At 43.4% G+C, this 14,006-nt stretch overlaps 1 protein-coding gene across 10 annotated transcripts in view; it reads left to right on the top strand.

The window, feature by feature from the left end:
* Positions 1–14,006, top strand: part of Ltbp1 (latent transforming growth factor beta binding protein 1) — a 386,955-nt gene that overhangs the window by 318,208 nt on the left and 54,741 nt on the right. For all 10 annotated transcript variants that reach the window (XM_085691031.2, XM_048416147.3, XM_048416146.3 and 7 more), the window contains one exon: positions 4,652–4,777. In XM_085691031.2, coding sequence (XP_085547157.2) covers positions 4,652–4,777 — 126 coding nt within the window. The remainder of the gene's footprint in view (positions 1–4,651; positions 4,778–14,006) is intronic.

Below are 14,006 nucleotides of genomic sequence, written 5' to 3'. Positions count from 1 at the left end.
GTACGCATGCCAAACTGTGAATTTCTATGGCATTCCGGACCCGTGAAAGAAATCCAACTTAAATATAGTCTGGCTTTCGGCTCGCAGTTACTAGCGGCATAGCTCAGAAATGAATGCTTCAATAAGTACAATCCAAATTGAACGCACATGTTTCTCTAGCTTCAGATCCTCGTGTTGTTCTTTTTCAGCCGTTTCCTGGAAGAAAGTCTGGGAATGCGCCCGCAGTTTCTGTCGTCAAACTTTTTAGACAGTTCCTTGCTAACCAATGACTTCTTTGAAAAGAAAAAAAAAACCTTTATGTATGGTGTTTACCACATAAAACTGCAAAGTCTTGGTAGCTTTTAAAGGGCTTCATGGAGCCACAGAGTAACAGCAGAAAGTCTTAGGGAGCCTGAAGAGCGTGGCAGATGTGCTTGCGTACGATATTAACGCTCAGGCCATGGAGCTCCTTGACCACATGGAGGTGATACTAGGTGCTGGGTTGGAGGGGAAGAACGGAACTGAAGTCCAAAAGGAGGTTAGGGTTCATAGTGCCCATGTAATGGATTATTGGCTGGTGGGGAAGAGACAGAAGAAGCAAAGGCTTTATAAAAAACAAGACTGTGAAATCATACTGAGAAACAGGCAAGTAGAAAATGAGCTGCATGTCCTTGAAAGATATGAAAATGATAAGAGGAAAATACACCTGATTTCTAAGACTTTCTTTTCATGTTATGTTGGCTTCTAAAGTTAGCATACAAAGTAACGGATTTCATCATAGAGTTTTTGTACATTCTTTGTGCTTGTCGGTCCCTAGTTTCCTCCCTAGCCTCCTTGGCCCCCTCTTTCCTGCTCCCCCACCCCCAGTTGTGTCTCTTCTGCTTTCATGTCACATGCCTTCAATTAGACTTCTTTTTCTGCTCCTCCCCCTGTAAGATCTTTACCCCTCCCCTGGCCCCTTTCTAGTTCATGGCTTACACCCCCCACATGCACATGTGTGCATATGCACACAAGTTCAGGCCTAGAGTTCCCATATGAGGAAAAGCATGCTGTGTTTGTCTTTCCGAGTCTGACTTATTTCTCCGAACATAACGATTTCCAGTTCCATCCATTTCCCTGCAAATTCCATGATTTCATTTTTCTTTATGGCTGAGTAAATTTCTATTGTATTTATATATACCATATTTTTTTAGCCATTCATCTATTGATGAATGTCAAAGCTGTTCCATTTCCTAGCCATTGTGAACAGTGTGGCAATAAATCCGAATATGCAGGTATCTCTGTGGCGTATTGACTTGAGTCCGTTGGGTAGATACCCAGGAGAGGTATAGCTGCGTCACATGATACTTCTATTTTTAAATATTTGTGGCAATCTCCAGATTGGTTTCCATAGTGACTGCGTCAGCTTACACTTCCATGAGCAGTGAATAAAAGTTCCTCAGCAGTGTTCATTGTCCTTTGTTTTCTTGATGACAGCCTGTCTGACACAGGCAAGATGGGACCTCAAGGCAATCTAATTGGCCCTTTCCCTATGGACGGAAGTGTGGAATCCTTTTCCCAATACTTGTTGTCTGTTTGTGTTTCTTCTGTGAGAATTGACTATTCAGTTCATTAGCCCACTTATTGATTGGAAGATTTGTTTGTTTCATGTTTAATATTTTTTATTTATTTATTAAAAATTTCCACCCCTTCCCTGTCTCCCTTTTCCCTCCCCCTCTCCACCTTCCCCTCCCCACCCTCCCCTCCCTCTCTAGTCTTAAGAGCAGTCAGGGTTCCCTGCCCCTTGGGAAGTCCAAGGTCCTCCCCCATCCATCCATACAGGTCTTTAAAGGTGAACATCCAAACAAACCAGGCTCCCACAAAGTCAGACCATACAGTAGAATTAAATCCCACTGCCATTGTCCTTGGCTTCTCAGTCAGCCTTCATTGCCAGCCACGTTCAGAGTGTACATTTTGATCACATACTCCATCGCTCCCAGTCCAGCTGGCCTTGGTGAGCTCCCATTAGATCAGTCCCACCGTCTCAGTGGGTGGATGCACCCCTTGTGATCCTGACTTCCTTGCTCACGTTCTCCCTCCTTCTGCTCCTCATTTGAACCTAGGGAGTTAAGTCCAGTGTTCCAATGTGTGTCTCTGTCTCTATCTCCATCCATCGCCAGATGAAGGTTCTATGGTGATATGCAAAATATTCATCAGTATGGTTATGGGATGAGGCCAGTTCATGCACTCTCTCATCTGCTGCCCAGGGAACAATCTGGGGATCTCTCCTTGGACCTGGGACCCCCTCTAGAATCTAGAATCAAGTCTTTTACAAACCCTAAAATATTTCCTGTATTTGAGATATTTACTTCCCTGCTCCCATATCCATCCTTCCTCCATCCCACCCATCCCATTCCCCCAAACTATCCCGAATCCTCCCCTTCTCCCTTCTCTCTACCCAACTCCCATTACATCCACCCCCAACCCCCAGCTCTTTACGTATTCTAGGTATGAAGTCCCTGCGTAAACTATAGCTGAATAGATTTTCTCCCATTCTGCGCGTGTCTCTATTCTGCTGGCTGTTCCCCTGGATGGTCTGTTGTTTCCTTTCTTTGTTTCAGCAGTGGGTAAGCCAAGTAATCTAAGTTGTGTGGCTATGGAGAGATGGAGAACTCAAGGTGATAAGTCAGTGGTTGTTAGGTGTCGTCTTACAACTGTGGTTAGCAGTCCTGTGGTTAGCAGGACGGGTCAAAGAGCCTTCAGAAGACCTGTAGGCACACCAAGTGGCAGCTTTGTCAGGGAAAGAGTGGGGTTGTGACTCAGAACGCTCCAAAATCCACCAGGGAGAGCTCAGGTCTGGACTTTGTTAAACCACACATTCGTCCTGCTTATTCCACAGTGAGCTTCATATTTGTCAGGGGTCTGTTCTATTCATCCACTTCTAGAGAGCATTCAGAAACCACTTGAACTGAAATACAGATGAACTTCTGAGAAGAAATATTGAGGACCTCTTTAGTAAAAGGCAAGAGAGACCCTAAGGAACTTCAAGAAGTTAGAAAGTAACCTGCCTGGATAGTGCTGAGGACATGTGATTATTTTTTTTTCCAGACATTGATTACCTAAAGGAACCCAAACCAATCACTGTTCCATTAGTAGAGTAGTAACACGGTGAGAAATTTTATGGTGGATACTTCCGGCATCGTTGATATACAGTGTGAAGGGGAAGGAACTCACGGTTCACACGTCCTGAGCTTCTCAAGCAACACAGAGTCATGAGGGTCACAGATAAGTGAGCCAGGCAGGACAGTGCAGGGCACGAGCCCCTGCACATGTCAGTACCACTGGAACTAGGGAAGCTGCCTCTGGCTTCCCTATGCTTTTCTCATCGAAGGCACTGTTAGCCAGCACGATTAGAAATGGTTTGAAGGAACATTTTGCTTTCTAACCCCACATGTTATCAGTACGTAGAGTGCTTCTGTCGCTCTGGCCTGGGAAGCAAATGTAGCGTAAAGACAAACAGAACCTAAGATGCTCACCCTTCGCCCACAGCATCAGCTACAAACCATAAATAGCAGCCCCTTCTGGACCTCTAGGTGTGTGATAAGCATACACTAAACCCTTCACCCCCACGAATCTCATCATCCCAAAGTCATGCGAATCATAATGTCTCTGGCCTTGTTTTCCCCTTATTTGTTTCCATTACTCATTTTCAGGGAAGTAGAGATTGGAATTTATTTCTAATATATCCAGCAGATATTTATGGAGTGGCATTTATGAGCTTAAGTACTATACACAAGGCGCGCCTGGCCTGGCCTTGAGAGAGTCTGCATCCTGGGAAAGGGAGAAGCAGGTGTGAAAGAGTGTGTGTGTGTGTGTGTGTGTGTGTGTGTGTGTGTGTAAGAGAGAGAGAGAGAGAGAGAGAGAGAGAGAGAGATTTAAAGAGAGAGAGAGAGATTTAAAGAGAGAGAGAGAAAGGGAGAGAGGGAGGGAGGGAGAAAGAGATTGAAAGAGAGAGGAAGAGAGAAAGGGAGAGAGGGAGGGAGGGAGAAAGAGATTGAAAGAGAGAGGAAGAGAGAAAGGGAGAGAGGGAGGGAGGGAGGAGACAAAAGAGACAGCATTCTCATTGATAACTGTTTCTCAGGTTGTTTGTTTCTCAGGTTGTTTATTAATATTCCCCAAGGCTCTGCTATGTCTCAAGCAGGCCGATTCTGGATTAAACCTTGGAGATGGCTATTTGTATAGGCTGTCATGGTTGAACAGCCACTGCCCTTGGGGGTCACGCTAGTCCTCTGCCCCTTCTGACAGTTCGACTTGTCTTATGGTCTCTAATTGGACAGGTACTACGGTTTGGCCCCAAAAGAAAAGGTTTTCCAAATTTTATCTTTGCAGCCTCTAGCAGCACCTCTATCTAGCTATTTTGAGTGTCTAGGGGGAGTAGACAGCACACTGGCCAGGGATTTGGGGTCAAATATTAATAGTTATTTGGCAGGGTTTTTTCCCACACACCTGCTTTTGCTAATTCTTTCTCTATATTTTGCCATCAGCCTTTGAGACTACATCTCCTGCCTCTTTGCCCCAAATGTAAATAAATAAATAAATTAATTAAAAAATAGTTTTCCCTACTGTGTGACTGTTATTAAAAGAAAACAAACTAGATCTCTTTTCAAATATTTGTAACTCTTTTCAATTGCAGACATTAACGAATGTGCACAGCCAGGGCTCTGCGGTCCCCACGGGGAGTGTCTAAACACACAGGGCTCTTTCCACTGTGCCTGCGAACAAGGGTTCTCCATCTCTGCAGATGGCCGCACGTGCCAAGGTAAGAGAACCTGTAGGACATCCTGTAACTCTGGGGTAAGGAAGTTGAGAGTGGCTTTCTGTTGAACAGGCAGAAAGGCCCTAAGACTTAAAAAGGTATCTGTAATTTATAACTCAAGGCTTCTGTATGTCATGGTGACCCGTACTGGAAAGCATAGCCCGGCAGTTGCTGGAATTTACAAGTAGAATCTAAGGCTGTGGTGGTGAAAATACCCACAGGCGGGTCCCATACTCCAGCTACTTTAATGAGTGAAACCAGCCGCGGCTGAGCATTCTGGGCGGACCCCATGACATATTTTTTTTTCTGTTTCGATTATCCTTGGTGTAAATCATCTTGCTTATTCTGTTCATAGACTGCAACGTCCTGCTTGGTCTCTCTGTAGTGTTGGGGACAGAGAGTGTCTGGAATTATACCTCTCATCTTCTCACCTCTAAGCTCGTCCCTTTCCTTACCGTCCCCCTTGTATAGGATCCCGCAAAGGTCCATTAGACTGTAAGACATTTAGGCAGCACCAATGTCTGTTTGCAGTCTCTTCGTGTCTGCAGGTCACAGACACAGCTGCTGGTTTTTATGCGCTTTATGATATTATAGTCTGATAAATGGGAGAATAATCCATCTGAACAGTTTTTAAAGGAAGCTAAGATTGCCGTGATCGTAAGTCCACTGTTTTTTTTTTTTTTTAAGATCTAAGTTATTGAAACTCGACTGCATTTTGGAGAAGTACCTTGTAAGTGTTCTATTCTAGGCCTAAAAGAGTACCCGGATTCTTTGCTCTGAAAAAAAAAAAGAATACTGTTGCAGGAAGAGTCTGCTTTCTTACTAGTACGGCAGTGGAACCCAGCCGAGGACCGGCATCCAGGTTCAGCTGAAACCAATTATTATATTGGGAGGTATAAACTGATCTTATAAAACGGAGATTGTTGAAATTGTTCTCCTGCTGAGCAGACAAAACATGGAGACCAGATTTGGCTGCGACGGGAGAAAGATAGTGCAGGCTGGAGCTGGAGCGAACGGAGCACAGGGTTTGGAAATATCCCAAGCAGGGAAACAGAGGAAGGCGGCATTGTAACGTGGGTGACGGGAGATTTACAAGGAGCTCGGGCTTTGGTGCTTCATGTTTTATGTTAAGTTTATGTCTGGGGCCCCGCGACTGTAGCCTTTTGAGAAGACACTGCGTGAGCTCATGCTTCTTCCCCCAGCTGAGGTGGGTGCTGCCTTGCCTCACACTGACAGGGCAAATTCGCAGAACCCCACATCTCCAGAAAGATGCAGGCTTACTTTTTCCCCTCCACTCTAAATCATGGGCAGTTACGTCTTCCTTCCCTGGGATGTGGTACAAGCTGCTACAGCTGGTGGTGTACCATGAGGTTCTGAAAAGGATGGATCGTCTCAGATGCTCCCTGCCTCGAAGCTGTTGCTCCAGACAAATAGAGCGAGGGCTAGCAGATTCGTGTGCATTTGTCTGTTAGATGTACTAAATTTCCTTTCATCCTGTACCTTTTTTAAACACTGATTTCTGAAAATTGGGAGTTACATAATCGCTCTAATTTGGTTGCAACTCTAATTTGGTTGGTCATTTACTTGGCAAGGGCCTGATTTTTAAAATGTGTTTTTTAGAAAATGTCTAATGCTTTGTAAATCGCTGTGTTTGTAGACAGCTCTCTTTGATACTTGGTCCATACCTCCATATTCCCCAGTCTGGACATTTTACAAGTAATAAAGGGTAATTTTAGAATATTACACTGATGTATGGTAGTACAACTGATTATTAAACATGTTATTTTCCTTCTTGAATAAGTTCCATAAAGATTTTGTTTTTAGGGATTAATCCAATACACTAAATTGGTCCAAGTTTTCTTTTGTTGGATTAAGTCTGAAACTTATGGCAATAGTTTTGTCCTCATTCAACCCTTGGCTGTGGCGTAGGACAAAGCCAGCTCATGTGATCAGGGTTTGGCAATGGAGCTAGTGTGCATAGTGTTTGTATTAATGCTGAGAAGTGGTTGGCACCCTTGGTCCACGTCCATTCACCAACTTCCTTCTGAGCCTCTGATTAAGCAGCTGAAGCCATGTCACTGCTGGCAGCGACATACTTGCTTCAACCAGGGTAGACAAGATAGGAGGAGCACAATGAAGTGGGCTTAGCATAGCCAAAAGAATACACGGGACCCTTCCCCGGTTCCCTCAGATCTTGGACAGTTGCCAGTGTCCAACATAATGGCTAAATCAAGAGGCAGATCTTCAGTCTTAAGTGGCTTGAAGCAGCTTGGCCACCTCTGTGGTAAGATGACAGCGCCAGGCCTTCATCTCCCTTACCTGTGTGTAGTATCTGGGAGCAGAAGGTCGAGTGTCATTCAAAGCTTAAGTGGAGATGGGGAACAAGATGGCTGAATAATTAGTTATTAGTCATTCATTCACTGAAGTTTTATTGGATGCCTGCATGGTGACAGACGGTGCTTTGAAGCCACTGTACAGGATAGTTCTTGCCCATACAGAGCCTATATCGCAGGAGGGGGAGATCAAGATTGAGTAGGGACATATTCCGTAGGATGCATTGTTCGTTTATATTTGAATCACATGACATAATTGTGTTTTGTGGATAGATAAATAACTACATGGTGTAGCGTGCTCTATATAATGTGATATACATATAGCATTGTATACATAACATTATGTGTGTGTACGTGTGCATATACACTGTTAATCCCAGAGTTGGATGTTAGGAAATCACGGGTTAACAGGGCGCGTTAGATGGATGCCATCTTATCCTTCCGTGCTGTCTCTTGGTTACAGCTTGTCTTCTTCTGCTCCATTCTTTTAGCTGTGTAACCAGAGCTCTTGTGTTGTGGGTAAAATGGCGGTGAATTTCCTTATTTCCCTTACATCACCCTCTTATAACCCATTTTGCTCTATCCATTTACTTTAAAATTCCCAGTTCTTTTGCTCTTTAATATTTTTAATTTACACCAATGATATTTTGTCATGGCGCTCACTAGCCAGCTCAGGGAATGGCTTCATCATCATTAGCAGGTTGCCTGTGCCTGAAAAGGAGGCAGAAACACTGAGAGCCATTGGACTCCCCTGGATGCCTGGACAGAAGCCTTGCTCATTCCTTGTCTCTATCACTCTGCCTCTGGCTTCATAACCATCTCGTGTCAAGGCTGAGTGAGAATTTGTGTTGTAATTCAGTGGTGCTTGGAACATCACATGTCTTTGAAGCTGACTCACATGATAGAATGGCCACACTGGTTTCACAAGAATCCAAAGGAGTCAACAAAATAACAAAACACTGGTGATTTACAGAATGTAGGGATCCTTTCTTCATCGTTTTCCTCTACTGGTCAGTCATGCTATCTGGGCCTCTTCTTCTCTCTTCTGTTGCCATGTGCAACAAACCCTTCCTAAAGTCCCATGGTCCAGAAGCATTTTCATTCATCCATTCAGGAAACAATGTGTTTGTTTTTTATCTATTTCATCGCTAAGATGGAAACTTAGGGCCGCACACACTCTAAGTAACCTTTCTACAACAGGGCTATCTTCCTAGAACAATGAATGCCTACTATAGGCAAATGACAATCCTAAGTACCGGAGCAACTTCACTGACCACCACCCTAAACAGACCTCCATTTCTCTGAGACAATAAACTAATAATATATGATATGTGATATCGGTAAATGATATGTGACGTTAGGATATGATAAAGCCTGTGAATAAAAGGAATACATAGAGTTGGGTTTAGGGAACCACGAGATCTAGAGCAAGAAAGGAAGCTGGTGTGACACTAATGAGGGTGGCAGAATTGACTCTTCTGCTTCTGTAACTAGGTAAATGAAAAAAACCTTACTTTGTGTTTGAATAAAAGGTCCACATTAAATGCCTCTTAGTTTAAACTGTTCTCTGACTCCTGAGTGACAGAGAACCTTCAGCAAATAGCCAAAGGTTCAAAGTGACGAGCAGAAGGCCTCTGCCCTATCCCCAGCGTGAAGAATAAAAACCAAATCAACACAACATGAGGGTAAGCCCCATGTAAAGTGTGAGCTCTGGCTGAGGGATCTCAGTGCAGGCTCTATGGTGACAGCCAGTGCGCCCCTCTGATGTATTGGGAGTATGGAAGGCTGGGGGCAGTAAGAGGGGAGCAGGGATACAACCTCACTGGGAATCTATAATTACTCTTGGAAGCAAGTTCTGCTTTCATAATCGAATGCATGTCTGGCACTACATTTTTTTCCTATTGGAAAGAAAAGATGAAAGGCTTTTGTTTTAATTCTACATTCTACTGCTGTGCTCCCACCCCCACCGATAATGACGACACGTTATTGTCACTTGTTAGACTTGGGACTGAATGTGTGATGAATGACGTGTCCCAGTCTTCACAACAATTGTGATACTGATTGAGAACTGAGATCTGCAAGACAGAGCGGGGACCTCTTATAACATCTAGCTGGAACTCAGAGGTCTGGAATTTTCTCCTCAGCCTCCACAAAATTAAGTCCTACTGTTAGAGACCCTATAAAGACCCTTCTTGGGTGCTGACTTCAGGTCATTCCTTGCTCACATATTCATTCAGAAAAAGAAGATGTAGTTCATCTATCATAGACAGCTGGCTTCTGGAAGCTTGTTAATAGTAGTGGTAGCCATGTGAATGACACAAGGTGACTTCGGACTTGTGGCTAATTTTGTCATCATTGGGCAACTCCACTCCAGAAAATAATGAGCTGGAAGCAAGTTTGCTGTGTGTTTGACCTTGAGGTCCATTCGCTATGCCCAGTATAGCATGAAAGTACAAACCCATTGCCCACAGATCACCAAGGCATCAGTAGTTTTGTGGACCGAAGATTGAACTTCATATCCATCATTAAAGAGAAATATTTCTGAAAGCAATCTAGCCAAGAATGATGTTAAAGTACCCCGACCCAAAATAGATTACATCCTGCTGCTTGGGCGGAAGAATTTTGGGTTTATTTTCTTAGTCATTCGCAGGTCTGAAACCGAAAGGTCTACTAAGGAAAAACAATTAGAGTGTTTCTTACCTTTACTGGATGAAAAAAAAAAAGAGGGGGGATTTAACAAGGGCATATATTGTCTACCACATGTAGAAGAAAAGGGGAAAAGCTCAGACATTATTCCAAGTAAAGGACATGGGTTTCGTTTGTGAGGGCTACTGTTAGTATTCACTCTGCCTGTGAACACGATTTGGCAAGCGAATGAAAATGGATTTTAAGTCATTAGAGAGAAAGCTGAGGGAATTTTGATGGAATAAACTGCCTTCAGGCCTGGGATCCAGATTTTCCCATGTGATACTTGATTGGTATTGACATTGAATAAAGAAACTCCTAATAAAAGCAGAAGTTTCAGGAAATCTCTGTCAGCCCCTTTACCATCTATTGGTCTTTACAAGCCCAGAGGTAGGCAAAATGATCCACTCTTTGCTTGCAACCCAATAATGGACAAGAGATTATCAAAAAGCAAAGTCAGCAAATGGGAGCAGACAATGCATACCTTGTATGGATGGCCTCACACGCCCTTGGTACCTGGCCTGAGCTACACATTTTGACCATTCTTTTGGTATAATCTACTTTGAGAGGTCGTTGTAGGTCATTGGAAGCTCTTACAAGGTGTTTCCCTATTTTCACACTTCAGATCTAAACTGCACTGCTCCACATGTCACGTTAGAAGCGGTTACTCAGGCAGCCATCTTGGACTCCCCATGCAAGTGGGTGGGGAATGGACCCATGATGGCTGGTAAAAAAAACAACAACGTTCACAATGTGAGCTGCCCTGCGGGGAGTTCTCACTGAGCAGGCACTGCTTCAAGTCCTCTGGCCTTTCTTCCCATTTGACCTCTACAACAAGCCTGTGGGTGGGTTAGATATTGATTGATATGCTTTTAGATGCAACAATGAGGACATTTATTATGTTAATAAAGAGTGTAGAGGTCCTCAGCTCTCCTTCCGGGGTCTTTATCCAACCGCTGCACACTCCCAGAGCACTTTCGACCATTTCCTGAGACTTTCTCACCCCTTAGCGAACGCGAATTCCGGTTGCAGTGTTGTTACCATCACAGCCATTGCAAGACTCTCAGGCCAGGGAGGCAGGGGCCATTTTCAGTTTTGCCCTCTCTGCCCTTTGGATGCCACTGGGATTACTTAGGGCATAATAGGTACCTGGTGAATGCATGGTGGGGGGAGTGTTGTCCTTACTCCATGCCCCATTAGGAAACCTTTGGAACAAGGTTACCCTGAGCCATGCATGGTGTGCATGCTTGCCAAGTCTCCTTTATCTTGTGAAGCATGTCCCAAGTAATGGTCAGGCAGAGCAGTTGACAGTGGAGTTGTGGGATCTGAGTATGGAACCCGGACCTCCAGCTCCTTCTCCGCTGTGTGGACGGGGTAAGTCATTAAAGCAGCACTACCTCATTTCCCCTGTGACCCATGTGAGATGGGTTACGTGTTGGCACCATCAACGCAGACTAGAATCTGGCCCCCAGAGCTTTCCGGGACTGCGTTGTTATTACTGTCTTAGCATGTCTTACACGGGCACTTTAGTTGCTGTTGCTTGTTTCCTTTGTTACCTAGAAGTAGGGATGTTTAAAACATGTTCACTTTGCGTTATCAGTACTTACAGACCATACATCACACAGATTATATTGTTGTGGGTGAAATTATTTGGTAGCTCCAGGTCTAGGTCTATGTGTTGATGACTTACTAGCTCTATTTTTAAATCCAAAATTAAAGTCATGCATAAGATAGCGTAGTAATTAATTTTTCTATGATTTTCCTTAGTTCGTCACCTTCCGTGTTTCCCTAAGAATGTCACACAGTCAACTCAACTTTTTCATTCACCCACCAAAAGCTGGACATTTCAAATTGTTTCGGTGTCTTAATTGTTATGGAAGTTCTGGCCAGCACTGATGCTTTCTTGCCTGAAGCACTGGGCCTAGTATTTCTAGAGGTACACTGTCTATTTTCTGTGGTTTCATAATTGATCTTTCTTGGCTTTCGATTGGAATATAGAAAGAGAAAAATTAGAATAGTGGGGGAAAAAAAGAAAATTCTTTGGCTGATTTTATGTTGCCTCTGGGGCCTATGTGTCAAAAAGATGAATCTGGGGTTTGATATGTTTGGCCTATGCTAAGGGCTTTCTCCCAGTCCACAATGGCCGCGTAGCCTAAGAAGTAGTGTAGCAAAACACAATGTGTAGTGTGGCTTGGAATTTAGAATAAGACCTTTATGGTCTCAAAGCAAGCTAGTGTCAAAGTGTAGAGCTATGAGATTAATGCATGGGTGATGTAAATGTGTTACTAATAGGAGGGTTAAGACAAAGCAATACTGTATTTATTTATTTACTAATAGGAGGGTTAAGACAAAGCAATACTGTATTTATTTATAAAACTTATCACAGCATAAAAGCACACATGCATATTCCGTGTGTTTTGTCTCTTGAGAGATGCGGAGAAAGAAACCTATCCGGTTGCGTACAGCTGAAGCACAGGGTTTCCTGGCATCCTGGAGAGAACTTTCCCTGAGCAGCACGGATGTAATTTACAGTGGGACCCATGTACTCCATTTTCCATAGTTGTCCTTCATGAGCACCTTCAGGGTAGAAAAGCGGTCTTATATCGAAGGCTTCTTGTGTTGTTCTTTTAGATTTTAGAAACATTTCTTTCCCATAACAATTCTAATAGACTTTCCCCCCTTTCCATCACTTTTCTAGTTTCATATGCTAGCATCTTAGCATCTTAGCCTTGGTGCAAAGAAATAGGAAGAAAATGGCAAATGTGCTTCACATGCAGAAATATACTTTCTTATTTCTCTGAAGAAATATAGGCAGTGCACTCTCTGAGAGTCTTTTGGTTTGTTTGTTTTGCTTTTCTGAGAAGAAAATCAGTTGAAGGGAGAGTTGACATACCTGTAATCCCAACACTCTGGAGGCTGAGGCAGGAGGATCACCACAAGTTCCAGAAAAGCCAGAGGCTGTCTCTAATTAGATAAAAACAAAAACATGGCTTGTTTCATGAGAACCATTCTTAATTTTTGTGACCTTCATTTTTTCTTCATTGTCCCAGATACTCAGTTTTGAATCTCTATGTGAAATATCGAGGTTTTGTTGGAAACGGATAGCTGACCAAGCCATGTTTCCCTCGGCTGTGCCCCCTAACACTGCTCTGGTCTCCGGCAGGAAGTCCTTGCCAAGCACAAAGAGCATGCGTTCCAAGCTATTTAATGACGCAAACGACTTTTCCAGAAACAAAGCTTGAGCTCTGCAGGCTCCCTCAATGAGGAAAACCATTAGGGTCAGACAACTTCCTCCACTCTCTTGGTCATTCATGGAATGAGCTTGTCAGTTTGGTTTGAAATGTAATCCTGACGTGATGTGTGCTTTTTAGATTTTTCTTTTTTTAAGTGAGCCTTGTAAGACTTCATTCATGAGACTGTCCATTCCTGACCGTCTTTGAGTGACATAGAAAGAACCTTCTGCTATTTATCTTATTTTCTTTGTCTTTAGTCTACCTGGGGATGAAAATTGGGGGAATATTTAAACACTTAAAATTTAGAGCTCCTTGGGGTATTTTAAAAAACCCACAAAGTTAAAAACCTCATTCATCTTATATTTTACCTCTGTACAAATGAACATTTTCTAGCAATGTTTACTTTTGAATGTCTGAAAAGGTATGCAGAGTAGGGAAGGGCCCAGGATTGGAAGCCATTCTGGGGCCTATCAGGCAACTCCCAGAGAAGCTGGTGCTGACTCAGCTTCAGCATCTCTGAATGAATCACCTAGAAGCATGCACAGCCTTGGACAATTAATGTGTCCAACCCTACTTCCTATGGCACCACAGTCTTAGGCAGTCAGTGTGTCTAACTCCCACATCCTATGGTATTACAGCTTCTTTCTGTTCTGAGTATGTAACTATATTCACTAAGACACTGGTAAAACCCTTTCATGATATTGCTTCATCACTTTTTATAAGAACTAGACACAGTTGCCAGAAGACTCATATGCTTCCCCATGACTTGCAGCAGGTCTTACTAAAATACAGTTCAAGCGCTAAGATATAGTGTCTCACATATGTAGTCTTCTCCTGGGTTGCATTGTTTTAAATAAGCAAAAAATAGCTCGCCTCTATTTTGCAGTTTAAAAAAAGGCTTAGAAATGGATTACAGTGAGCAGGAAGAAATGACGAAGGCTACTGTGGTAGAATCCCTTTATGGTCAAATACAGTGTGTGT

Source organism: Myodes glareolus, chromosome 6 (assembly GCF_982192425.1).
Source record: "Myodes glareolus chromosome 6, mMyoGla1.1, whole genome shotgun sequence".
In the NCBI taxonomy this organism is placed as follows: domain Eukaryota; kingdom Metazoa; phylum Chordata; class Mammalia; order Rodentia; family Cricetidae; genus Myodes; species Myodes glareolus.
This window is presented reverse-complemented; position numbering and strand designations above follow the sequence as displayed.